Source organism: Heliangelus exortis, chromosome 9 (genome assembly GCF_036169615.1).
Source record: "Heliangelus exortis chromosome 9, bHelExo1.hap1, whole genome shotgun sequence".
Taxonomy (NCBI): Eukaryota; Metazoa; Chordata; class Aves; order Apodiformes; family Trochilidae; genus Heliangelus; species Heliangelus exortis.
The window spans coordinates 4,243,505-4,270,675 of record NC_092430.1 but is presented as its reverse complement, the minus strand read 5'-3'; the positions used below and the strand labels follow the sequence as shown (position 1 = coordinate 4,270,675).

Sequence of the window (27,171 nt, the reverse complement as noted above, 5' to 3'; positions counted from 1 at the left end):
CTGATTTTCCACCCACTTAACAAACACATCCTCACATCTTCACACTTCCACATTGCGACAGCTCCGCCTCGCTCCACCCAGGCAGAGAGGTCACGAAGCTGAGGTTCAACAAGGCCAAGTGCAGGGTCCTGCACTTTGGCCACAACAACCCCATGGGGAGCTCCAGGCTGGGCACAGAGTGGCTGAGAGCAGCCAGGCAGAAAGGGACCTGGGAGTCTGGATTGCCAGGAAGCTGAAGAGGAGCCAGCAGTGTGGCCAGGTGGCCAAGAAGGCCAATGGCATCCTGGGCTGGCTGAGGAACAGCGTGGCCAGCAGGTCCAGGGAAGGGATTCTGCCCCTGTGCTCAGCCCTGGGGAGGCCACAGCTTGAGTCCTGTGTCCAGTTCTGGGCCCCTCAGCTCAGGAAGGAGATTGAGGTGCTGGAGCAGGTCCAGAGAAGAGCAAGGAGGCTGGGAAGAGATCCAGCACAAGTGCTGTGAGGTGAGGCTGAGGGAGCTGGGGGTGTTGAGGCTGGAGAAGAGGAGGCTCAGGGGAGACCTCATCACTCTCTGCAACTCCCTGAAAGGAGGTTGGAGCCAGGGGGGGGGTCGGTTTCTTTTCCGAGGCAGCTCTCAGCAAGACAAGAGGGCACAAGAGGTCTCAAGTTGTGCCAGGGGAGGTTTAGGTTGGACATTAGAAAGAATTTCTTTCTGGAGAGGGTGATCAGGCATTGGAATGGGCTGCCCAGGGAAGGGGTGGATTCTCCATCCCTGGAGATATTTCAAAAGAGCCTGGATGTAGCACTCAGTGCCATGGGCTGGGAACCACGGGGGGAGTGGATCAAGGGTTGGACTGGGTGATCTCTGAGGTCCCTTCCAACCCAGCCAGTTCTATAATTCTATAAGCTCTGTTGCTGGGCCCACTGCCCAAGCTCGGAGGGGGACAGCAGGACCGGCACGGAGCAGCGGGGCGGACGGCCCGGACTCCGCGCCCCTCCGGGGCCGCTCCCGTGGCTCCTTTCTCTCCGGCACCGCGCAGGCCGGGAGCAGCGGGGAGACGCTTCAGGGGAAGCCCAACGGACACCCCCCCCCCCCCCCCCCCCCCCGGTGCGGGGACCCGCCCCGCCGGCTGCCACTCCTGAGGCGGGTGGTGGCAGCAGGGACGGCCCAGGGGTGACCTTGAGCCGCGGCCTGGGGACAGCGCCTGCGCGGAGCCCCCTCCCGTCCCTGACTCCAAATGGAGGCCCCCGGGCTGCCCCGGGCCTGACGCACCGGCACCAACCGCTTCCGCCCTCCCTCCGTCACGTGACGCGCGGTCCCCGGCCCGGCAGCCCGTACGGGAGCCCGATGGGGACAAGGGGCCCCTTTCCCAGGGTTACCGGAGGAGCGCGGTGAGGGAAGCAGCGCCAGGGGCCGGGGCGCGGCAGGAGCCGCCCGGACGGGACGGGACGAGACGGGACGGGACGGGCAGGAGCTCACCGACCGCCTTCCCCGCCGCTCAGGGTGAGTACGGGCTGCCGGGGCCTGGCGGCAACGTCTTTAGATGGTGCCGAGGGGGTTGTTGAGGGGAGCGGGCCCGGCCCCCCCCCCCGTCCCCTCACAGTCCCCTCACAGCCCTCAGCCTGAGGCTCCCACCCCGAGCTCCTCTCAGCCTCTCCTGTGCCGCCTCCCCCGGCCGTGTCACCCTCCCCTCAGCCCCCATGGCCCAAGGCCCCGTTTTTCGCCCTGTGCCTCCCCGGTTGCCTCGTTTCTCCGCTGCCTTTCCCCCACTCCCACTCTTGGGGCTCCCCGGGCTGCCCCAGGCGCTTCTCGGTGTCGTCTCCTCCCTTCGCTGCCCGCCCCGCACCCCCGGTGTTCCCGGCCCCGGTTCCCAGCCGGTTCCGGAAAGCGTTTGAGGATCAGGACCTCTGGCAGCCGCTTCCCGTGGGTTGGGATTGGACCGGGTTCTGAGCCGTGTTCTGGGAACCCGAACCTTCAGGGCACTGAGGGTTCCCTTGAGCTGGGTGAGGGATCTCTGCTCTCCTGGCCCCAGCTCCCCTTCTGCCTTCTCGTTTGTTGTGCTGTCACGACACGGTGAATATTTGGGGTGTTTCAGACAAAGGGTTGTCAGTCTTTGAATATGTTTTTATCATGCTAATGTTTATCTGTGTTCTTTCTGCTTGGATAAGGGAAAAAAAAGAATTGTTCGGCATTAAAACCTCTGGCTGGAGGAAAACGAAGGTGAAAAAAGGCAGTTTTAAGTGTTTTGTGATGCCATAGCCTTGTCTGTGTATAATAAAGAGTGGGGAGGGGGGTTGGTGTCCTTCTCGTGCTAAGGAGAGGAGGTAATGTATTTTGAAAGTTAAACACATGTAACTGTACTGTTACAGAGCAGCTTTCAGCATTTAGCCTACACCTATCTCCCTTTTCCCTCAAGTTGTTCACTAATGATTTGTTATTTATAGCTGTCAGTCCTGGTTGTCACTGTGATGTATGTACCAGCAGTTTTAGGGTCATTTGGGTCCTATAATATGTGTCCTTACCTTTGCTTTAAGTCCTTCTTGTCCCCCTTCACTTGCCAGAGAGTATCCAGCCACTTGCCAAGGGACTATTTCATAATTCCCATGCAATTTGGATGGACTTGCTGTAAAGTAGCCACCTGAGGAACAAACAGGAATGGAGAAGTTACAAAATTTGGGGGGGTATGATAGTGTAAAACCTGCTCCCATCTCCATGCTGACACAGCAATACTGTTACCAGTGCTCATCTTCCCCTGTCACAGTAACTCTGACACCAGCCCTGTCAGTGTGGATGGTGTGGTGCCCTGCATGGCTTTTCTGGTAGCAGCACAGATTTGGCCAATTGTCTGGTTATTGCCAGAGAGCTGGCAAAAAGGCATCCTTCAGATTCATGTGCATTGCTCATAGCTGTTGCTTCTTGCTGCCACTTGTGTTTTGGAGAGGGGAAAGGAGGTACCCCCCTGTCTTTCTGAACACTTATCATTCACCCTCTATCATTTCTCTTGCTGTCTCTTCTCTTCTCCTTCTCTGGATTTTTCCCTTCCCTTTTCTCTTTGGTTAAATGCCATTGGTGTTCATTTGTGCTTCAGCTGCTCTCTGTCTTCTCTGTGTTTGCAATTGTACTTTTATTGTCTCATCATTTTCAGACATCTTTTCTGTTCTCATGCCTTTTTAGAGCTACTTAGTTCTTTAAATATCAATTTAAAAATTCTCCTTCTCCCTTATTCATTATTAATGTAAAATGCATTGAGCAACGAAAACATTACAGAAAACATAACTTTTATTTCTGTTCTCTTTGAGTAGCTGAGGGCTTTGTGAGCAAGCTCCACTTAAATATTTTAAGTTTTTCTGAAATCTCACCGTTTAGTTTTGCAGTTGTCTCGTAAAAAGGGGTAAAAATTGGAATAGATTTGAGAGAAAATACTATTAAGAGTTACTGGGGGTAGATGAGAAGTAGACAAGAGTAGGAAGACATCAAGGTGTTGCATCTAGAGTTCTTTGGCAAGTCCAACTAAGCCCACCCAACAATATTTAATTTATAAATAGTTTCTGTTCTAATGCTGTCCTTTTTTTGTTTGTGTTTTAGCTTGTGTTTTACCTTAGAGCTGGAAAGCAATTATCATGCAGACTTAACAGCAAAAGCAGTGTCACACTTGAGGGAAGCTGTGCTGTAAACACTGCTACAGTGTTGTGACAGGTTAAAATCATACAGGTATTTCAAAAGTAGGGAGTGAACAAGCAGTGAAACACCCTTTTTAAGTCTTGTGAATAATAATAATTGTTTTTTAAGCTGCTGGAAACAGATACTCTGGGTACTTCAGTTTTCCTTAAAATTCAGTCGTTTTGTTGACGTTATGATTTTTACTCCTGTTGGTTTAGAAATGCTCTACTGATCACAGACCATATTTTGAAATGAAAAGCACCTTCTGGCAATCTCAGAAGACTGTGTACTTTGTTCATGTCACTGCTTGATGTAGCCAGTGTCTTGCAAGAGGGATGAATTTGGCTTGTAAGAGCAAAGGGCAGGGACAAAAAAAAAAAAATCCCAAAGTGAAATCTTAAGAATTTTGGAGTCTCAGAGCTGCTTAAAAACCTCTTGAACTCCTGTAAAGAGTTCATTTCTAGTGAAATGGGTTGCTGCAGTTCTTTTCACATCATACAAAGAGCAATAATTAATTAATATATATTAAATCTGCATCACTTCAGGTACTTCCTTTACAACAATTTTTTTTTTTTAAGTTTGCATAGAACGTTGACCTTCTTGCCTTCTCCCTGACCCTTGCTGTGCCTCAGGAGGACTTTGAGATCAATGTTACTCATTTGTCCTGTGGTGATTGGAAGTCCTCAGAATAACACTGAGGATCCCAGGATGGATTTCCAAGTGGATCACATCTTGAATATACTAAAAGTGTGCATTTAAAACAATGTTCCACAGTCCAGATCCTTCTGTGTGCTTCCTTCTGCTCTCTGCTGGTTAATCCTAGTTCAAGGTTATATTCATAAATATGAAAAGTATTGCTTCTGTGTTGTGGTGGGGGGGATGGCTCGTGGTCCATCCATCTCACCTGCCACGCTGATGCTCTGCACTGAGGTGTTTTGTTCACAAAGTTCTTTCTGCATCTTCAGCCTGTTAAGAGTGCACAGGCAGCAACAGACAGAGCCTTGCTGCCAAAAATAATAAACAGGTGTAGCCGCAGTTGGTAGTGGCAAAACATCCCTTTTTGCCAGGACAAATTACTTTACTTGGGGAACTGCTTCAAGCTATAGCACTAAAAGATTTCTTGATAGGATAAATAAGCTATGTTTCCCATAGGCAGGTTTGCCAGGGTGACTGCTTTTACCTAGTGTGTGTGTTTACATATATGTATAAAAATACATTTTTCTCTCAATCCTAACCCTGAAAATAACCCTTGTGTCAGTCTGAGCTGTTGACAAGGTCCCCAGCCATTGCCTGGAATACTCACAACTGAGCATTCCCTGCAGTCACAGTTTCCTCTGGAGTTTCTTTCCACTCTAACTGGAGCAGCAGGAAGACTCCTTCACCCAGGCCCTGACCAGTCTTGATCTGAGCCATCAGCAAGATCCAGTAGCCCAGGTGAACAATGCTCAGCCATCCCAATTCCCTTTCCAAATACCAGATTCCATGTGCAGCTCCTTTCCAGTCCACCTCCAAGTGCAGCTCTAGGATTTCTTTTTCTCTCAACCTTAAACTTCAAGAAAAACCCCAGTTATCATGATCTTTGTCTTCTTTATGTCTCTCAGCCATTGATACAAGTTTCTCATGGCCCAGAAATTCCCCTACTGCTTCATGTGAAATTCCCCTACTGCTTCATGTGAAATTCCTCTCCTTTTCTAGGAAAATGGATTGATGAAGTATTGGCAAACCTTTGTAAGGGTAAAAGAATTCTGTTCTCTCTGCCCATCTTGTATCTGTTCTGCAAAAGTAAGGTTTTTCATTTACTGAAAAATTCAGAAGTGAGAAGTGTACAGAATTGCTTGTGATTGGGAAAGGGTTATGCACATGCTGGGTTTTCAAGCTCATTTGATAAGAAACTTTGTTCTTTTCAGACAGAGTGAGTTCTTGGTGACTGACTGTGAGCAGGAGGCTGCTGCCCAAGCTGAGCCTTTCCTTTTGTTCCCTAATTCAACAGTTTGTTGAATTTGTTCAGCAGTTTTGTCAGACTTCATCCATTTTCTGCAATACCAGTGCACTGGATCTGTGTAACTACAGATAAATATTTCAGACTTCTAACCAATCCTAAATATACTTCCTACCAGTCCTACCAATTGTTGTTGGCTTTTTGTTTTGTTTTGTTTTTTTCCAGCCAGACAGTGCAGGGATGGTACCTTTCATGCAGAATTTCCAGGGATTTTGGTAACAGCTGAATTTGAGGACCCTTAGGGCAGCCTTGAAAGTTTCCTACTGCATCACTTGTTGTGAAATGAGGCAACCAGGTGCCACTAATCAGGCACAGGTGGGCTTAACACAAGCTCCTGCCCACTCCCTGGCAATTAGTGGCACCTGGTTGCCTCATTTCACTGCTCTTGTTTTCTTTGGGTGTTGCTGTCAGCTCTCAGCTCCTCGTGACTATACTTCCAGTGAATTTTAATTGCATAATTTCTTTCTTTTAAGTTGAAGTCCATTCGGTTAGGCTCACCTACCACTTGCCTAGTAACCAGAACAAAGAGTTTCCTTTCTGCTGGGTTCCTCTATTGCTCTCACAGCTTTTGGTTCTCTTTTGGCAGAATGAGTGGGGCTGCATTCCCATCTCCAGCTGCTGAGATGGCAGAAATGAGTCGCCTGCAGTACGAGATGGAGTACACAGAGGGCATCAGTCAGCGCATGAGGGTCCCAGAAAAACTCAAAGTAGCTCCTCCAAATGCTGACCTTGACACAGGCATCCAAGAAGGATTTCCCAATGCCAGTGTAACCATGCAGGTGCCAGAGCGGATTGTAGTGGCAGGTAGGTTTGCATCTCAATAGGAGAAAACCAGGGAAAAAATTCAAGGAGGAGAGGCTGAGGGCTGGGGGTGTTGAGGCTGGAGAAGAGGAGGCTCAGGGGAGACCTCATCACTCTCTACAACTCCCTGAAAGGAGGTTGGAGCCAGGGGGGGGTTGGTCTCTTTTCCCAGGCAACTCTCAGCAAGACAAGAGGGCACAAGAGGTCTCAAGTTGTGCCAGGGGAGGTTTAGGTTGGACATTAGAAACAATTTCTTTATGGAGAGGGTGATCAGCCATTGGAATGGGCTGCCCAGGGAAGTGGTGGATTCTCCATCCCTGGAGATATTTCCAAAGAGCCTGGATGTGGCACTCAGTGCCATGGGCTGGGAACCACGGGGGGAGTGGATCAAGGGTTGGACTTGATGATCTCTGAGGTCCCTTCCAACCCAGCCAGTTCTATGATTCTATGATTCTAAATTGGTTCCCCGAGTTTCTGGATGAACAAAACCAGGTATTGGTTTGTTTTTAAAAGACAGACCTGTAATCTGCTTCCTGGTTTTCAAACAGGTGTTGCTCATCAGCTTTGAGGAAGCTGCTTGAACTCTGATAATGTTTTGGAAATACTTTTGGTATAACTTGTAGTGGAGAGCGTTAATAGATCCATTATCAACAGAAAATTTAATTGCTGACTTTTCATCTTAGTAAATAATTTTTTAGTGAAAAAAATAGATGTTTTTTGTGTACAGCTCATGTTTCTTAATGAACTGTAAGCTAAAGTAACAGTAAAAATGTTTGGAGATGAGGAATATATTAGCCACACAATTTGTGTTTAAGTGTAATCAGAATGCTAATTATGTGAAGGTTCTGTCTGTTATTGAGTGGACTCTATCAGTGTTTCTTCAGTATTTATAGTCATGGGCTTTTCAGTGACAGACCTGTAACCACTGAAGGCCTTAAGATTTACAAAATGTGTGACATGCATGTTACTTTCTCCTTTGAGAGAGTGACATCTTCACCATATTTCTAAACAAATTCACATTTAACAGGATTAGGTCTTGAGCTCAAAGGTGCTCTCTCAGGAATAGTTGATGTTGCTTAGGATTACTCAGGGTCGTTGGTCTCAGAGAAACCAGTAGACAATATGTGTAAATTTTTGTGGTTTGTGTGAAAGCCTTAACTGTAGTTGTTAACATACAAGGCCTGTTCTAGAAATATATACTTAATTAGCTGGCATGGGAAAGTAACTCAGCTGATGTCTTTTTGAGCTTTAGGAGAAGCCATGAGGCCTCAGAACAGATTGCTTGCTATTGACAACTGATGTTCTTGCAGGTAATACTGAAGACATTCCATTTTCCAGACCACCAGACCTTGACCTTCTTCAGTCTACTCCATTCAAACCACTGGCACTGAAAACTCCTCCTCGTGTTATCTCTCTTAGTGATCGACCACTAGATTTTTTGGACCTTGAAAAACCTCCCCAGCAGACACCACAAAATGAAGAGGCTGGTATTTTTTTTGGTTTTGCTTAGATGAGAAGCACTCCACCAAAGAAAGTGAAATGACCAGTGATTTCTCTACTGTGGTGCAGATATACTGGATGCCTAACATAAGTTGGGAGAATATAAAAATATTTTTATTACCACTCTACTAGTTCAAATTATAGCTCTGAAGTTCCATTAAGTGCCAGATGGCTTGGGCTTAGCATGCTCAGTAAGCTTGCAAAGTAAGCTTACAAAAATAAAAGTCATAATTAGAGCTATTCAAAATAGCTTTAGCAATAAATACCCTTTTGATTAAAGAGAAAGCCACAAGTTAGTTTGTTTTGTTTTAATTTGCAGGTTATCAGAAGACAAAAATTCTGTATAGTTAACCTTTGGAATTTGTGGTCAGATGATAATAACAGCACATAGAATTAGTGAGTTTTAACAAGGCTCTGAAAACCAGGATAAACATGATATTTTTCAGTTTCAAGATGTCAGTTATGTATCCACCTGGATTAAAAATATTTATGAAGCTGCATATTATATAGGATCATAAGATGCAAAGTAAGCTTACAAAAATAAGTCATAATTAGAGCTATTCAAAAAAGTTTTAGCAAAAAATATCCTTTTGATTAAAGAGAAAGCCACAAGTTGTTTTTTTTAATTTGCAGGTTATCAGAAGACAAAAATTCTGTATAGTTAACCTTTGGAATTTGTGGCCAGCTGATAATAACAGCACATAGAATTAGTGAGTTTTAACAGGGCTCTGAAAACAAGGTTGAAAGAAGGATAAACATAATATTTTTCAGTTTTAAGATGTCAGTTATATATCCACCTGGATTAAAAATATTTATGAAGCTGCCTGTTATATAGGATCATAAGATGCAGTAGCCATACATTGAACTCTGGGAACAGGAAGTAATATTAAATATAATATTGCTTTATTGCATATTCCAAATGCTCTTTGTTCATCCTTTTGGCATCAGATCAAATGGTGAAATAATGACAGGACCACATTAAGCTCTGCCCTTGAGTTTTACATGGACCAGCAGCAGATCCTCTCATCAGTTTTTTCCCTCCTGATTACTGGGGAAGCCCTGAAACGTGCATTTGTAGCTGAGGGCTCATCTAACCTACAGATCTGCAGTGTCAGTTAAGTTAAGTCTGTCTTGGAATTCTCTGTCTTTGATTTCCTCCTTTCCCCCTTTCACACAGGTTCGCTCAGTGGGAAGGCTGAAGAGGGAGCGTTCCATGAGTGAAAATGCCACGCGACAGAACGGCCAGCTGGCCAGGAATGATTCCATGTGAGTACAGCAACAGCTGCAGGTGCACAGCTACAGCTTTGTTACACGTTCCCTTTAGTCCTCATCTCCTTATTACTTGGGTTTTTTTCTATTGTTGGGGCAGGGACATAATTTTATATATTACAAGGCCAGCGTTTTTCTTAATTTCTACGCTTTTTGTGTAGTGAGGTGACTCATTTGTGAAGTGTTTTCTTGCAGTGGATGGGTGGGAGTGTTTGTGGGCCCACAGCTGGTTTCACCAGTTATCACAAATTATTACTTGAAGAGATTTTTGTTTCTGAGCTGGTATAATTTTTTTATTTCCCCTCTGAATTTTCTGAAAACTGAATACCTTCTGCATCAAAACGTTCCCGTTTCTCTCATTGTTGATATTTTTGTGTTTCTCAAATTTTACAACACGTAATTTTTGGTCTGGTATTAGTGTGCCTAATGTCTTGTAATTTATGAGTACATATCTCAGCCTCTTAAAACGAAAGTGGCAAGTAGCATTTAGAATTGGAAACTTCATCTATTGATACCATCTGAGGTAGCAGTTCTTATAGTGTTTTCTGAAGTCATACGCCTCTATATTTTTATTAGTTATAGTAGTCTTTGATTAATCACAGCTTCATATGAATAATAGCTTCTTTCCACCTGGAAACAACTGTTTTTGCAGTGTGTGTAACACTTAAAACTCATCGAGACTCCAAATACAGCTACCTTGAAGATTACTTTCCCTTGTTGAAAGGATCTTCAGTTTAGGAAAGACTGGATTAATCTGTTCCAGTGTAGACTGTATAACATCAATAACATTATTGCTAAGTCAACATAAACTTCATTTTCAATAAATAGGGAGGGATAAGTGCATGACCTACTTATGATCTACCTATTTTCAGTCTAAAATAGATCAAGTGAATTATGTCCTAGAAATGTCTGTTTTCTTCTGTTCACAGCAGGAGCACTAGGAGGTACTATATGTGCTACCTATATGTCTCTTAGTTTGTCCAAAACTGGTGAGATGTACTCTTTTGCATGTTTCAGAGATATTCAGAGATATATTTAGAGATATAAATCTTCTAAACCTTCATGGAAGTACTGTTGCCTATCTTCCTCATCTTATTTAATTGGGAATTTGGTTCATACAAGCTTAAAGGTAGCACAAGTCTCAAGAGTTGTACCTCTTGACTGAGGTGGCAAAACCAGCTTTTCATCCATAAGCTCCTGATCAGCTTGGTCTCCAGGTGTTCTAGCAGCCCACTAAGTGCCCAGGTTTCCTGTGGTCATCCAGTGATGTCCTGTTGGATTGGTCAGACTGGTCAGGCCCACTGCTGGAGTGGCCTTTTTTTGTCAGTCGTGGTCTGCACATAATGCATGCTGGATTAGATGGTCTTCATGTGATGGGAGCTGCCTGGAAGGGAGTTTACCCAAAAGTTCTGCTTCCTCAGTATTTTATGTATTGGGCTTAAATGAAAAAACAAACGGATGGCATATGAATTCTTGTAATTTCTTGAAATCACCTTATCCTTGCTCCTCAGGTTAGTGTAGTCTTCCAAAAGTCATGGAGACCATCTGAGAAACTGGCAAGATCAGCTCAGACTGGATGTATCCAGTTGCTGTCAGATGTCTCATGTATGTTTGGACTTGTTGAATCCAAAAATCATAAATCTGTAAAGCTCACTTGGCACTTTGTTGTTGCTCAGTAGCTTTATATAGAATTACTGGTTTAAAATGGTCTGGATATAATTTGCTGTGACAGCTTATTAATCATTAATCTATTAGCAGTCCTTCAGAAGCTTAGCAATAGGATACAAATTTGGAATCCTGTAAATGGAACTATGGGTGTTAAATGGATAGGATCAATGAACATATAGCTGGGAGCTTGCATGATTCAGTTTATCATTTACAAAAGTCAGGAAATTATGACACATTTAGAGGTGGTAGCAGCTCAGTGCAGCATTCCACACTTGCTGACCTGCAGGTAAAACTTTAGTAGAACTTCATTTTCACTTGTCCTTTTAAGTACTTGTTTTCTTCTGGCAGAAGTTATGCTGTGCCTAATGTGCCAATCATCTCCTTCAAAATAATTGAGGTTTCTAGGAATTGCTCCTTTTTCTGTCATCATTCCTTCTTCTGACTCAGTGCAATCCAAAAAAAGAAACCACTTTGAACGTCCTGTGGCATTCTCAGTGATGCTGAGGCTGGGGAATGTGTCTGGCTAACCCTCAGGAGAATGTTCCATGAATTCAGTTTGGAAAACACTGATGTTCAAAGTGGAATTTGCATGGCTCACATAACTGCAGGGATGCCAAGTCTTCTGTACTTAGTGAAAAAGGTATCTCTTGGCTCTTGTTTCCTCCCAGTTTAGGTCCACTGGACATATACTGTAAACTGCAAAAAAGAAGTTGCAAGTTTCATGTAAATAAAACCAGAAGTAGCAATTCTACAAACAAAATTGATAGTGTGGCATTTTGTTTTCCCTCTGGTAGTTACTTAGAGAAGCCACCCATAAGGATGTGTTTTTATTTCTCAAAACAGGCAATACAAGCAAACAAACCTGCTTAATGTAAATTATGCTACCTCAGATGGTACTGGGTATCACCTTAGGCTGCTATTTCTATTAGAGGTTTGTAGAAAAGTAATGCATGTCTTTTAAGATGAGCTTCCTTGTTGATAAATTAGACTGATGAGGCAACTTCTACTACAAATGTGTTCTTTGCACTACAGAAAATGTAACTGTCCTGTTACCTCATTTATATCATACCATCTAGAAACATTTTCTCCAGTGTTATGAAGACACAAGAAACAAGCTGTTCCTAAACTTCTTATTTCCAGTGTTGGCTGAAAAAAAAAATCTTAGTTCTAATACTATAATGGTACATTTCTGCTCCATCAACACTGTCTTGAGTTTTATGTTCATGTCATGGTTAAGTAGGTTACTTCTGCAGTAACAAACACTATGGTCCTCTGACTTGACAAAGATCAGCTCTTTATTCCTGTGCTTGTGTGAAAATGGTTCACATCTTCAGATAGGAAAGAGAGTCCATGTTTTACTTGAGTATTTAATTCCTATCAAAAAAATCCTTTTTAAATGCCTGTTTCTCTTACCTCCCTGATAGACATGAAATTCTGCTCAGATGCTGTGATAAGGACCCCATTAAAAAGCCACATGGAGTACTGCCATTTAAAACCTTTGTTTTCTGAGTAGGACTATAGTACTCCAGTTGTAAGCTGGGACACTGTTGTCCTCCTTGGACAAAATGTTCAGATGTACTGAACAAAATGCCAGTGCTTGACCTACAAAGTGACAAAATTAAACATTTTTGAATAGATTGTCAGATTGAAGTGGAAAAATTGGCTGAGCTCCCTCTCACAGTGTTCTCTACGTGGTATAAATAATTGGGGTTTTTCTGTTATTCCTCTTGTCATCCAGTTGCATGCAGAGACAGTTCCAAGAAACTTTTGGGAGTTGGGTTTCTCTCAAGACAGTAATTCTCAAATGTTTTTTTAGAAAAACTGAGACTAACAAGTAGGCACCTGCTTGTACAATATCTGTCTGCATAATGACAGCTCTGTAAATTGCAACTCCTCTATCTATAAGGACACTTACTTAAGAGATTACAATTATTATTCAAGGTGGTACAGATCAGATACTGTCCCAAGAAATAAAATGCCACGGTTCCAGTCACCTCTTTCGACTAAGGATTACACGTAAGCCTAAATGTTACCTGGTTCATGAAAATCAAGAGTGTGCTTAATTATGTAGAGCTCTGCAGTACTAATTTGCTGACTAAATACCTGTAGTTCAGCATATAAAATATGAAACAGCCTTTGCTACACTGAATCTGGTTTCTAATTTTTGTTTCAGGGTTTCTCAAACGTCACCAAAACACTTCCCTATGTAGGCAGCATAGGGAAAAATTCCTGGCTGCAAAAGCAGAGGGACAGCTTCAACTAAGAACCAATTTGGAAAAAAAAAAAACTTATTTCAAAATAGCTTTGGTCTGTTTGATTCTTTGGCTTTTTTCAATAGCTGGAAAAAAGCAAGCTTTTTACTGGCCATTGCCAGCCAGCTTTGAACAAACCACCAATTCAGCAATGGAAACAGGGACAATGTTTAATTTTTTTTTCTGCTCCCTTAGAAAAACTCATCTCTCTAGAGAGTTCAGTTTTACAGTTTGAGAAATTCTGGTCTTCATGCAAGCCATGGGGGGAAAAGGTGGTGGTGTGCATGTCTTTAATGAGAATACAGTCTGTCTGTGTGGTTGAATTTAAAGTAACCTTAATTAGTTAAATCTGTTTACTTCTCATCTGATACTTCCAGAACTGTAATTCAGAGAAATATCTGAAATAAGCCCTGTGTACATAATAAATGTTTTGAGGAGGTTTAGGGGAGGTTACTGCTAAGGTCAAAGCTCTGCCTCTAGTGAGATGTCATTGGGCTATTCCACAGCAATGTCTCTAATCCCATGTTGTTTGGTTTGGTCCCAAACTCTGGAACTGACTGGTGTTTGTAACCAGGGTTTTTTCTAACCAAAATAAGTGGCTGGAGCTGTATATAAGAATTTCTTTTTTTGAAATTTGAACCAAAATTACCCTAGGATTAAGACCACTTAACTAGAAATGGGGGAGAGAATGGGTACAGTGATGATGTCTAATAGTAAGTAGTCATACTAAATATTAGAGGATTTTCCTTATGTTAGAGATTTTTTTTTTTCTTTTGTCATATTGGGGGATTTGCATATCAGATATTTATTTGCTTCGTAATAATTCTTTTCCATGGTCTTTGATTTTGTCCAAAAGACTCCCACATATTTAGAGGGCAGTAATTTGGAATCTTGAAAAAGGATAGAAGAAAAATCTGTCATCTGTTTTTGTTTCTTTTCTTCCCATCCTCTGCCCCCCTCCCCCCCCTCCACACATCTGCCTTAATCCTGCCATTTGAGCCCAGCATAGAATTATTCTCATTTTCAGAGGGAAAGAAAGAGAGAAGTCTCTCTCAGACTGTGCATTTTAGAGGTAGAGCAAAATTAGCAGTAGCCTTCATTGGAAGAATTGAAGTAATTTCATGTAGCTACACAGTTCATATCCAGGAGCAAATAGATTTAAATCTCTTAACTAAATAATTTAAGAAACTAAGAATTAAATAATAGCTTAAAATGAATGAAGTAATCTCTTAAAACTGCCTTTTCTTACAAGCCACCTATAAAACAATGAGGATAAAGTAGTCCAGAGACTAGACCATGGGGTTCAGAATTAGCTGTCCAGAATTCTGGAGTTCACCTTGATTTTTTTTGTTTTTTTGTTTTTTGTTGCTATACATATACACGTTCTGCTTAATCAGCAAATGGCAATTTCTTCAAGAGAATTTTGTGCAGTTTTAGTTAAACAGCTTTTGGGGATTTTTTTTTTTTCAGTATCTACAGCAGACTTTGTATGCAAATAGCATTATTGTAATATTTCATATTCCAGAAAAAAGAAATCTGACAATATCTCCTAGCTTTCAATATATATAATGTTTTCTACCTTTTTTTAAAGCTTTCAGCCTGTAAATATTTGATGTGATGAACAGGAAAACTTACTTTTTATATAAACCACACTATTAGTACAATCCTTTAGCTCCTCCCTCATTTCCCTCAAGTCAGCAAATCCAGTCAGAATGCTCATAAATTCACTTTAGTGGCAGTATTTCCCTACTTGACCCTGTTTCTTGATATTTTGCTAGTGAATATTGACATTTCCAATGCAATTCAAGAGTAAAATGTGTGGGTGGGACTCCTCCCAGTGATTGCAAAGTAGAAGTCATTATAAATGTGAAATCAAGATGGATTGTGGAAGTCTTGGAGAACAGTGAGAGATGTAAAGAATACAAAGTAGATTTTTATCAATGTCTCCTTCTCCTTTTTCCTTCCTCTTGTCCAGTGGTACTCTCTACAGCAGCATGAAAAGGTATTTCCAGTTTAGGAAATAAATATGACATTATTAGTCAAGCATCAGCCACTGCTGTTTTTTGCAAGTCTCTGGAGGCACAGGATGGCTGAACTCTTCTGTGGGTGAAGTCTCATCCCTGTAATATGCTTTGAATCTGTCTTTTCAATTTCATTTTCTTTCCTCTTCACCTTTGTAGTTTTGGTGCAGAGCAGCTCTGTTCAAAGTAAGAGTATCCATAGAATTATGACCCATCTAGAGAGTATCCAAATATAAAACCAGCTTGCAAGCACTCAGCTACTAATGCTTTGCTTAATTTCTTAAAAGTGCCCTGAAGTCATCTGATTGACATTCTAACTCCAAAAGTGTTGGAGCAAATCATAAGTGGTAGTAAAAAAGGAAATGTCTTTAAATATGGGTAGTATTCTTGGAATAAAAATTATCTCAAGATCTAAAGGATACAGTGACTTGCAGTTTGTTTTGCACTTGTGTTAATATTTACAAGTATGTTAAAATTAATCACTTCCTATTAGAACAATCTTGCCTTTAAAGGTTTCCTGATTAAAAAAAAAAAAAGTAAATCTTGGTGTGTGAAGGAGAATGTGAATGGTTAAGTTGCATGTAAAATAACACAAGGAAATCAGAAGTTTCTCAAAACTACTTTGTCTGATAGAGATGAGGTTTGTATACTCCAAATGGTCATGTTTGAATTTCAGTCCTCTGTATTTTAAATACAATTTTTGCATCACAGTCAAAAACCCAGATCATATAATTTGTTGTTACTGGGATATGAATTCTGTGCTTTTTTTGACATTTCTTGCAGTTGCCTTTAAACTTTGTTCTTGTGCCCATCAAAATACTGTTGCTGTTTAGTCACAGCCTGAAGTACAATTTTTGTTGAAGGGGGTCTATGCAAGATTCTCCTTACAGGAAAAGACTTGTGTTTTGAAAAGAGATTATGGGTTGGATTTATTTTTTTTAATGCTGTTTTTAGTAAAAATGTTTTTCGTTTATGTCAGTGGGGATCAGAATACTGAGTTCAACAGGTACAGATTTAGCTGGATGAGGACTTTGTCAAAACTTGGATAACAGACAAAAAAACTGTGGCCTTGTATTATTACTTAATTTTGTTTCTGAAGAGTAGAGTACTAGAATTTGGGCGTGTTACCTTACAGTGGTGGGAGAAGGGTAAACCAAAAGCAAGTAATCAACATTTTGGAATGGGATCTATTTGAAAAGGTGTTTTTGATTTGAAAAATCTGACCATGGTTATTTCTCTCTTCATTTACTGTGCTTGTATGAACAGTGTGACACCATCACTGCAACAGGCTCGTGTCTGTCCTCCCAATATGTTACCTGAAGATGGAACTAATCTTTACTCTGCTCGTGGCATTTTGTCGTTTATCCAGTCTTCCACTCGTAGGGCTTACCAGCAGGTCTTGGATGTGCTGGATGAAAACTGCAGGTGATTGGTTGTCACTGATTCTGCCAGCTTTTTGCTGCTTCTTTTTTTTTTTTTTTTTTTTTCCTTTCCTCCTTTTTTTTAGTGGAGTTTGATTTCTGTTTACCAAACGATGAGATGAAATTATTTGCTTTTGTTTTCCTTTGCTTTCACTCTTCATAAGCAATCTACTTGTCCAAAATTCACATTTCAAAATGCTTCTATCCCAGTCAAATGTAGCATTGTTTTAGGTTTCCTTACAAATCAAGTCAAATGTAGCATTGTTTAGGTTTCCTTACAAATCAAAACCAAAATAGGAAGCGTCAGTTTGTGAGTAGAAGGCATTTTGCTGTTCCCAGATGCTCAGTGTTTTCTGAGATTAATACTTGGTCCTGAGCCTGCAAATTTATTAGCTTTGTCTTCTGCTTTTCTCTTGGTGAGCAGCCTTGCAAATCAATAAGATTGGGTTGATGTTGTCATAAAGCATTAAAACAATTGTGCAAAAACAGAGTAGAAAATTATGCAAGGTATTATTGCAGACACTGCTTTCTGATAATTTGTCAAGATGTTTGGCTGTTTCAGTTTCCATTTGGGATAATTATCTCTGAGTGATGTGTGGCTGATGGTGACTACTTTGCTGGATGCTGAGAGCAAGGAAGGCAATGTCTACTGAGAAGCTGTTTTCTTCTCTGATTAATCCTGTCTCTGTTTTTATGGAGATGCCCTGAGCCAAAAAAAAAAGCCTCATGGCAGTCACTGCATGTTGGAATCTTCTCTTCAGTGAAGTTTTGCCCACTTGGTTTATCCTTGGACTGTTTTGATTTGACACTTCTAAGTGTTGCAAGAATGGCTTGTTTTTAAAGAGCAATAATGGCAGGGTTAATTTACCAAAAGCAGTTCTGATTTCCATAGTGTGCTAGCACAGAGGATCAGGTAAAAAGTGCACACTGACAGGCTCTAGGGCAGAGCCAGTTGAGACCTCCAGATCTTGCCAGGACATCAAATTGGAGAAATGGGAATGGGAAAAAATGGGAAAAAGCTTTGGGAGGAACTGCTCACCCTTCCTGCAGCCCTGCTGTGTGGCTTGTGCTAGGAAGTTCTGCCTCTGGTTGCTAAAATCTCAGCAGCATCCTTAATACTTTCTAGAGTGAAGTTAAATTGTTTGCTTTCTAGTTGTTTTAGTAATAAATGTGACTATCAAACCAATCTTATTGTGAATGTGTGTTTGCAGTCACTTTCCAAGCTGATCCCTTCTGTAGCTCACCACTGACCTGGCAGTATGTAAATGCTCATATTAACATTTCTGATTGATACAGAGCTCCAGTCTTGTTGGCCTTTATGTTCTTAACCTGGGACTTAAAAAACCAAACCAAAGGAAACAGCTTCAAAAGACATTAATTGCATAGTTTCACTTTAAATTCTGTGAGGTAGGTGCTTAACCTTGACTTAACACCATGAAATTTCAGGCTATGATTGTTAAAATTTTGGTGCCTGTCAGCAGTTGGACAGCAATACCTTTTTTACTTGTCAATATTAAAAATTAAATTGAATGACATGTTTGTTTTTATTTTGCCAAATTAAAGCTCCTGGATAAGGAGAAACTCTAGGAATTCAGGAATTCTGTGAATAGCACCAATTGCCAATACTTTGCAAAGTGTCCTTGCTAGAATATTGACTGGAATTTTAGCCCTTTCCCCAGTTTGCAGTGAAGCTAACAAGTTTTATTCCTGGCTTCCACTAGGCATGTTCTTCCTTATGTTTTCTTGGATTCTGGAAAACATACGTACACTTTCAACTTATATCAGTTCTCAGAAAATTACTGGGGTTCTGAATACTTGAAGGGATGCTTTACTCTTCCTGGTTTGGGTTAATTTTTGAGGTGCCCTTATTAACCATTCCTGTAAGAAATGGTCAAAGTGTTTCTCGTCACCTCTGTACAAATAGGTGTCAAAATAATGAACTTTTCAATAAGGTGAAAGTGTATTCTTGTTGGTTGGGTGTTTAGATACCCACCCTTCCTCTACAACTGGCATAGGAATGTGAAATTTGGATAATCCACTTGCATGGTTGCAAAATAGTGCTCATTTTAAACTGCTCCAAACCTGCACTCTGTTCTTTTGCTCTGTGTAATGTGCTTTTGATCTCAAAACCTTATCTATTTTAACAATTTATGCTTAATATTACAAGAGATCTCTCTAAATGAACAAGATTTGACTATGTGCTAGTAATATTTTTCATTATATGCTTTTTCTTTTTTTTTTTGGGTTTTTTTTTGTTTGTTTGTTTTTTTACCAAGTACTTTTCCAATCTACTAAAACTGCTAACAGTAGATGTGGATTGTGCTACTGCAGATAATGAATTATGCAGAGTTTAGCCAGCACTTTTCACATAATAGTTTATTTAAATGGACAACAATTTAATGATCACTGTTTACTCTTGCGTTCCTTCAGCTTGGACAAGAAAAATAGGTCAGTTTTGTTTTCCAGTTCTAACAATTTTTCTGTTTGAATTTCTGTCAAATTCTGCCTATACCTAGTGCCTTTTAAAGACTGATACTTTATGATCTAGGCAACAACAACAAAAAATAAAACAAAGAAAAGCCTTCATGTAAGGAGATTATAGTGATGTATGAAATGCAAGGAAAAAGGCAATTACATAACATAGTAGAGTTGTGTTGAAATTTATACTTACCTGAACTCTTTTTCATCTCTTGCTTGGGTCAACAGGAGAAAAAAAAAAAAAAAGGAGTATTAAGGGGAAAAAAAAAAGTTGGAAATTTATTACTATTTCCTGTCTTCAGGATAGCCCTTTCTAAAGAGCCACTGTCCTTAAATGCCCAACTTCACACAAAAAATCATGTCCTGAGGTGTTAGGAGATCACTTTTTATAGTGAACAAGTTAATGATATTTTTCATGGTAGAAGTAAAACGGGTTGCAAGTAACCACTTGTAGTACTGAGGTGAGCAAGGGTAGCAGCCTCCCCCAGTCACTGATGCTTTAGTGCACCAATCCTCTCTGCCCTTTAGAAGCTGGGTTTCTTACCCAGTTCACATCCAAAACACACCCAGTCCTAGTGCCCATTCTTAAGAGCCTTTCTGAGATTTCCAGAGGTGTTTAAAGTGCAGGGAGAGGTGAAGACAGCTCCTCCCTCTGCTGAACAAAGAGGATGTGCTGCCCTCAGTCCCCTGTGGGTCTGCACAGAAATGGTGGAAGGTTGGCCCAGGTTCCCAGCTTGTCCACACCTTGTGGTTTTCCTCCCAACACCAGTGTCATGACTGTGGTATTTCCATCACATGCTCTGCTCTAGACCAACCAGATTCATTTGGTCATGGCCTTCCCACTGTTATTTAGTGGGATTACTGGGTATTCCCTTCATGTTTCAGGCTGCCACTGTATTTGCAACAAAACAGCTAAGTGTTGAGTGGCCATGGCCTTGGAGTTAGGGCTTCTTCTGATTATGTGGTAATGTTTAGGATGAATTTGACAGAAGGAGCCAGAAAATGCCAAGTTTTAGAGTACTTAGGTTCAGCTTTTTAGAGAAGGCTATGTACTTCATAACTTGACAGTATTACACTTGGCCATTCTCTATTTACCAAATACTTGCTGCTGATTTTGGGATAAGGTCATCCCAGTTACGAAGCCACTCTCATCTATATAATATTTTTTTGTTGTTGATATATTTAAAACCAAGCAAGTAAAAAAAAAAAACAAAACAGTGTAGAAGAGGCAGGTGAATATTCAGGTGATCCTTCGGGGTCTACCTATAAAGAAATAAAATGTGAACTGCAAAGAAAAGGAAGAATAATGTGCAGCTTTTTAACAGTTTGGCCATGCTGGGTTAAGGTTGGCCATGTTGTGGTTAAGGGCTTGTCCTTAAATTAAGTTCCTGATTTGCACAGATCCCAGGGTGCTCTACTTTTGATCCTTGCTGTATTTCTCAGTTACCTCCAAGCCTCTGGCTTTTCTCAGGAAGGGTAGAATGGATTTGTTAATATTGATTGGTTCTACATCATTCGTAACATTTGGCTTGCCAAAAAAATACCACAGAGACCAAGAGTTTAGAGAGCATTTGAGACCTGCCAGTCTCATTACACAAAATCCAAACACTGTTGTCCTGTGTCAGATGATGTGGAAAATCCCTGCTGGATACTGCCCAGCTGGGGTTCACCTATCTGCTCACTAATTACAGGTGAATTAAGTCTGCAGAGAAATTCTGCAACCTGTTCCACAGCTGCTATTTGCTCAATTTCTTGCCCTTTCTCTAAGTATTGAGTTCTGGCATGTCAGGCAAGACTTTAGGCTAGCTGAATTCTCTCTGGTTAAAAAATAGGAGTACCTTTTTTGATAACTTTCAGCAAGACCTCATGCATTTAGGTAAGAATATGCTTTTATTGTATGTCTTGGGAATGGGGCTTTCTGTTTTGACTTACCTTGTGTGATGGATGAAAACCACTTTGGTATGTGCTTACAGCACTGGTGAGAGTAGGACCTAGTCCCAGTGAGGAGTGTAGCAGGTAGCAGAGTTTGTGAAGGCTCCTAGATCCTGTCCTTCTAAATGATCTGGTGGCTCTGATCTTTTCCCATGGTTCTTGCTCATTTCCAGGTATTCTCCCAGCCACCTCAGCACCAAACCTCTGCCTCCTGCATGTACCTGCTGTAAAGACCTTGATGCCTAGATCCTCTCTGTCTTTAGTTTTATAGCCTGGACTGTGCATGGGTTAAATGCATGGTACAAGCACCTGCTGTTTGTGCTGGGAAAATGGAAAAAGTTGACAAATAGTTCAAGCTCTAGAACAGTTTGTTCCACATCAATGCTGTGGAGCACTAATGCCTTATCACTAGAGGTGATGCAGGCACATGGTACTGGCTTTGTCAGAGGGGACTGGTGGTATTTGTGTCTTAAGTAAATTGGGACACAGTAGTTTCTTGCAAAGGTAATGTATATTTTATAGTTGCACCAACTTAAACTCTACCTATTCTCTCTTTTGGCCTAGAAAGAAAAGGAAAAGAAATTGAAAGAGCAAGACTTATAAGGATGTTCATAGCATATATGTGAAGCTTTTAGTCACTCCTTTATGGAAAGATCCAGCTGTATTCAGCTCTAAGGCAACTAATCTGAGTTTTCTGAATTACATCTAGCATAGATTAATAGAGAAAATACAAATCTCCCCTTTCCCTAGAGGGAGCAGAGGATGATTAAAAAGGCTTTTGTAAGCACGTGCAGATACTTTTTTTTCCAGTATTGTTGGGTGGGTTTTTGGTTTTTTAGGTGGGTTTGTTGTTGGTTTTTTTTTTTAGTATTATTTGAAGTTTCCCATGGTTATTTTAAAAGGTTGATAGTCTCCACCCTAATCTCTGTTTCAACAGTTTGTCTTCCATAAATGAAGCTCTAACATAAAAAAAAATCCCTACATGTCTTAGCTGCATAAACATTCAGTAATGACTGAACTTGAATCAAAATAAATAGGTATTATTATATGAAGCATTATACAGTATCAGTGGAAGTATTTTGATGTTCCTTTGCTCTGTGTTTTGCCTCTTATCTCTGTTTGTCATCTCCTGTTTTTGTCTTTTCCTTTCTATCTGCAAAACCCTGCTGTAGGCCAGTGTTACGTGGTGGGTCAGCTGCTATCACTTCCTCTAACCCTCATCATGACAACACCAGGTAAAGAGTTTTGTTTTTTGGGTTTTTTTTGCCAGTCATGATCCACTAAGTTAGATCCTAAAAGTCAGACTATTTCTAATGTCCTTACTTTAAAAGGCAGTGCTTATTTCTAACTTCCCTCTCAGGTCTTGAGGTACTTCACACCTTTCCCTCCCTCCCACCCACCCGAGTCACCTGCAAAGAAGTGTGGTGAAGGGCTTGTCCTTAAATTAAGTTCCTGATTTGCACAGATCCCAGGGTGCTCTACTTTTGATCCTTGCTGTATTTCTCAATTACCTCCCAGCCTCTGGCTTTTCTCAGGAAGGGCAGAATGGATTTGTTAGTACTGATTAGTTCTACACCACCTGTAAAATTTGGCTTGCCAAAAAAATACCACAGAGACCAAGAGTGTCTAATGGACACAGTGTGCTGCAGAATTCTGGCTCAAAGGAGGTGATGAGGGGTGACTCTAAATTACCCTTCAACATACTTCAAGCATTTTCTGTTTAGTAGTGAGTTTCATATTTTTATTGCTAGAAAATTTGGCCATGCATCACCTCATGTTTTCCAGATGTCCTCAGTAACATGCCTGCTTGTTAGTGGTAGCTGAATATCTTTTCACTGCCATTCACTTGGCAGATGGATTTAGTTTTAGTGGAACTGGATATTGACATGGAATTTTGTGGCCAGGGTGAAGTAAAACATAGTTCCTTCCACCTCTGTTCTCATTTCCCACTGCATTTCTCTCTTTTCACTGAAAGGAAGAGTACATTCATGCTTAAGCAGACTCAGGATTCAAGCAGATGATTCTTCTCTAACAGGAATTCAGTTTTTGTGAGGGCCCAAGAGGTTTTTTGTGAGGGCTCAAAGGATTTTTTGCTGGTAGCCCTCTTGATTTAATCCCTTGAATGATTTGGAAGTTGGTAGAGCTGCAGTGACATACTGATATTTTATATTAAATTGACATGACCTGGGAGGGAGGAGTGCACATCTCAGTGAAATGATGACACTCTCTGTTTTTTCCAAGAGATGGTGAGGGACAGCTATGCAGCCAATCAGGTGGGGTTTTCTCATTTTTATTTATTTTTTTTCCCTCTACTACACATTAAAAAAATGCCTACAGAAGAACCATCCTGAGAAATCTGGCTTTCAGAGGACCTGCAGATAGTAAAGAAAGCTTGATTTCTTTGTGTTTGCAAAGTTTCAGACTTCTAACAGTAGAAATGTTCAAATTGTTTCATAATGAAGTTAGTTTTATTTCAAAATAATTTGGCTGAGATAGCACCATGAGTTTCACAGGATTGAGGAAATAATAATAAAAAAAAACCATTTCAGTCTTATTAACATTGCCCAAATGGAACAAATGACAAGTAATAAATAGCATAAATTATATTTCAGTGAGAGTTTCAAGTATTGTTAAAATAAAAAATTAATAGTGGCCTTAGTGAGAATCTGTTTCTAACAAAAGGATTTGAAAAGAAGTTGCCAAAACTTTTTTGTGTGTCCCATATGGTGTTTTTAAAACACTTCTGACTGTTGACAGTTGTTTATTTGACTGTTTAAAAGCTCATTAAAAGCTGTCTTTTTCCTGATCTCACCTGAATAAGGTTTCCCTCTTCCTTTATACCCTTCAGTGGAAAAAACCCCACAGATCAAGATGTCACTAACTTCATGTCTTTTGTACAGTGGTGCTCAGGGATCTCATTGGTCTCTAAGTGCAGACTAATGGAACTCTCAACTAGAAAGAGCAATTCATATTTAGAAACAAGATATTAATGAGCAGTGACAGAGGGAATCTTGACAAGTTGTTCCAGATGGGGGATCTTGCCTGAGCTGAGGGCATTCTATGGGTGTGTGATGGAAGTGATGAAAAAGCCAGGAGTGCAAAAGTAGTCCCTACACTTTGGTTCATTCTGCACACTTGAGAAATTCTACTTGTATTCATGTCACTTGAAGCTCACTGTTAACTGTCAGCAAGTGCTAGACATTCTTTTAGGTGTATTTTCTTGTGAACGTGGTAGCTCTGATATTGTTTTGTTCAATTTCTGAAGCTGTTAGTATGTCCTCATGAGGAGACAAGTCAGGGGGAACTAATACTGGAAACTGAGGTTTTAAGAAGTGAGAAACCCAACAGTTGGTGCAGCTTGGAATCATAGAATGGTTTGGGTTGGAAAGGACCTTAAAGATCATCTGGTTGCAACCCCCTTCCATGGGCAGGGACACCTCCCACTGTTTCAGGCTGACCAAAACTGGCCTTAAACACTTCCAGGGCCAAGGCATCCACAGCTTCCCTGGGCATCCTGCTCCGATGGCTCACTTCTCTCACAGTGAAGAATTTCTTCCTTTTATCTTATCTGAATCTACCCTCTTCCAGTATGAAACTTTTCATTGTTGTCCTGTCACTCCCTGCCCTTGTAAGAAGTCCCTCTCCAGTTGTCTTGTAGGCCCTCCAGGTACTTCAAGGCTGCTTTGAGGTGTCTTTGAAGCCTTCTCTTCTCCAAGCTCAACAAGCTCAACTCTCTCAGCCTGTCCTTGTAGGAGAGCTGCTCCAGCAGCTTCATGTCCTTCCAGTGCTGGAAGTGTCCAGAACTGGACACAGAACTCCAGGTGGGGTCTGAAGAGAGCAGAGCAGAAAAATTACCTCCCGTGGCCACACTTCTGATGCATCCAGAATACAGTTGGCTTTCTGGGCTACAAGCACACATTGCTGGATCATGTTGATCATCTCATCAACCAGCACCTCAGCACCTCTTCTCCTCAGGGCTCTTCTCAGTCAATTCTCTGCCCAGCCTGTGTTTGTTCTTGGGATTGCCCCAACCCATTTGCAGGACCTTGCACTTGTTGATCTTCCTGCACTTAAGCCTGTCAGGGTCCCTCTGTGTGGCTTTAGGAACTACTTTTACCTGTTGGAAAATAATCTGGTTCAGAGGTAGCATTGACATACTCACAACACATACTGGCTATAGACTTTCTGAGTCTTCACTTTGTTATTCCTAACCTGTAGCAGCTCAGCTCAGGAAGGAGATTGAGGTCCTGGAGCGGGTCCAAAAGAGGACAACTGGGCTGGTGAAGGGATCCAGCACAGATCCTATGAGGAGAGGCTGAGGGAGCTGGGGGTGTTGAGGCTGGAGAAGAGGAGGCTCAGGGGAGACCTCATCACTCTCTACAACTCCCTGAAAGGAGGTTGGAGCCAGGGGGGGGTTGGGCTCTTTTCCCAGGCAACTCTCAGCAAGACAAGAGGGCACAAGAGGTCTCAAGTTGTGCCAGGGGAGGTTTAGGTTGGACATTAGAAAGAATTTCTTTCTGGAGAGGGTGATCAGACATTGGAATGGGCTGTCCAGGGAAGGGGTGGATTCTCCATCCCTGGAGATATTTCAAAAGAGCCTGGATGTGGCACTCAGTGCCATGGGCTGGGAATGGCAGTGGTAGTGGATCAAGGGTTGGACTTGATGATCTCTGAGGTCCCTTCCAACCCAGCCTATTCTGTGGTTCTACGATTCTATACTTGCTCATGTTTGTGTGGGTGAGACAGCTCAGCTCTCTCTTCTCTCTGACAGATACGGCCTTTCCAACTTGGATACTGCACTTGAGGGAACACCAGATGACATGACAGTTGTAGATGCTGCTTCCTTAAGACGACAGGTATGTGAAGTACAGCAGGTGATAATAATAATAAGAAAAAGCTGTAATGTTAAAATAGGGGGTGTGGAAGGCAGGTTTTCTGCATGGCTGCACAGGGGTTCATAATGGTTACAGCGAGGGAACCTCTGTGCACATCTGCCCTCACATATCCTGTAGTGTTCTGGGAATCTGGAGGGTCCAACTCCATTTCTGTCCTTGCTTACTCGGGACAGCAAGATCTGATCTCCAGATATTGAAGATAAAAATTCATATTATCAGCAGTTTCAAATCTGTCCAAGACCATAATTTTACCTGGCTATTCAGAAGCTTCTAGAAAGTCTGGCAACTTTTAATGAAATATTAAAAAACGAGGGAGCCTCTGTGCACATCTGCCCTCACATGTCCTGTAGTGTTCTGGGAATGTGGAGATTCCAGCTCCATTTCTGTCCCTACTTACTCGGGACAGCAAGACCTGATCTCCAGATGCTGAAGGAAAAAATTCATATTATCAACAGTTTCAAATCCATTTGTCCAAGACAGATGGCGGACACCCCACCATTTTACCTGGCTGTTCAGAAGCTTCTAGAAAGTCTGGCAGCTTTTAATGAGATATTAAAAGGCTGTATCTGTTTTTAGATAATCAAACTTAACCGCCGTCTGCAGCTCCTGGAAGAGGAGAACAAAGAACGTGCAAAAAGGGAAATGATCATGTACTCAATTACTGTAGCTTTCTGGCTACTCAACAGCTGGCTTTGGTTTCGGCGTTAGACACGGAAATATTTAATAGTTGAAAACACAAATACTTTGCAAAACTTTGTTTCTGACTTGTTTTATAATTCCTACACTGGAACACGACAGACAGAGGCTATAGAGTTGCAGTGTTAAAGGGACACCTTGCCGTTCAGTTCTTATGTATCCCATAGATTTGCATTGCAGATTTTTGCAGCGTCCTTCTTTGCATGCTTCAGTGTAAATACAGAGCAGCCAACAGGAAGTTTGCTTGGTGCAGTGTGAGGACAGGGATCTGCAGGAATAACCCCTGGGTGTAGTGCGAAGAGAATGAATGGAATGAGTGTGAAAAAAAACAGAAGAACAAAGGAATAAAAAGTAGTTTTTATTGTTCTGTTGTTAGATGCAATTACAAACGATTGTTTTCCTCAGTCTGAGTAGTTTGAGGTGTGCCATATTCAAGGAGTGTGTCCTGTTCCATGAATATATTCATTGTTTAAACACATGTTCAGGTCAACAAATAAAAGGTATTCTTTGCTAACATGCAGATTTCCCAGAGGTGTATATGTAGTATGTAATTTTTTAGCTTTAATTTTGTTTTTTTCTATAAAATACTATAAAGTCTGTGA

General features: G+C 41.4%; 1 protein-coding gene across 7 annotated transcripts; it reads left to right on the top strand.

Moving 5' to 3' along the window:
- Window positions 1-1,181: 1,181 nt before the first annotated feature.
- Window positions 1,182-27,089, top strand: MFF (mitochondrial fission factor). Of its 7 annotated transcripts, XM_071751750.1 has the most exons (10): window positions 1,182-1,480; window positions 6,223-6,440; window positions 7,748-7,920; window positions 9,115-9,203; window positions 12,816-12,890; window positions 16,414-16,572; window positions 18,999-19,016; window positions 22,151-22,213; window positions 25,750-25,834; window positions 26,450-27,089. In XM_071751750.1, the coding sequence occupies exons 2-10, from the start codon at window positions 6,224-6,226 to the stop codon at window positions 26,579-26,581; spliced, it is 1,011 nt and encodes a 336-aa protein (XP_071607851.1). In that variant the 5' UTR covers window positions 1,182-1,480; window position 6,223; the 3' UTR covers window positions 26,582-27,089. The 7 variants fall into 7 exon arrangements, with proteins under 7 accessions (XP_071607851.1, XP_071607852.1, XP_071607855.1 ...); XM_071751751.1 differs by lacking the exon at window positions 18,999-19,016; XM_071751752.1 differs by lacking the exon at window positions 12,816-12,890 and having other exon boundaries at window positions 1,333-1,480.
- The last annotated feature ends 82 nt before the right edge of the window (window positions 27,090-27,171 follow it).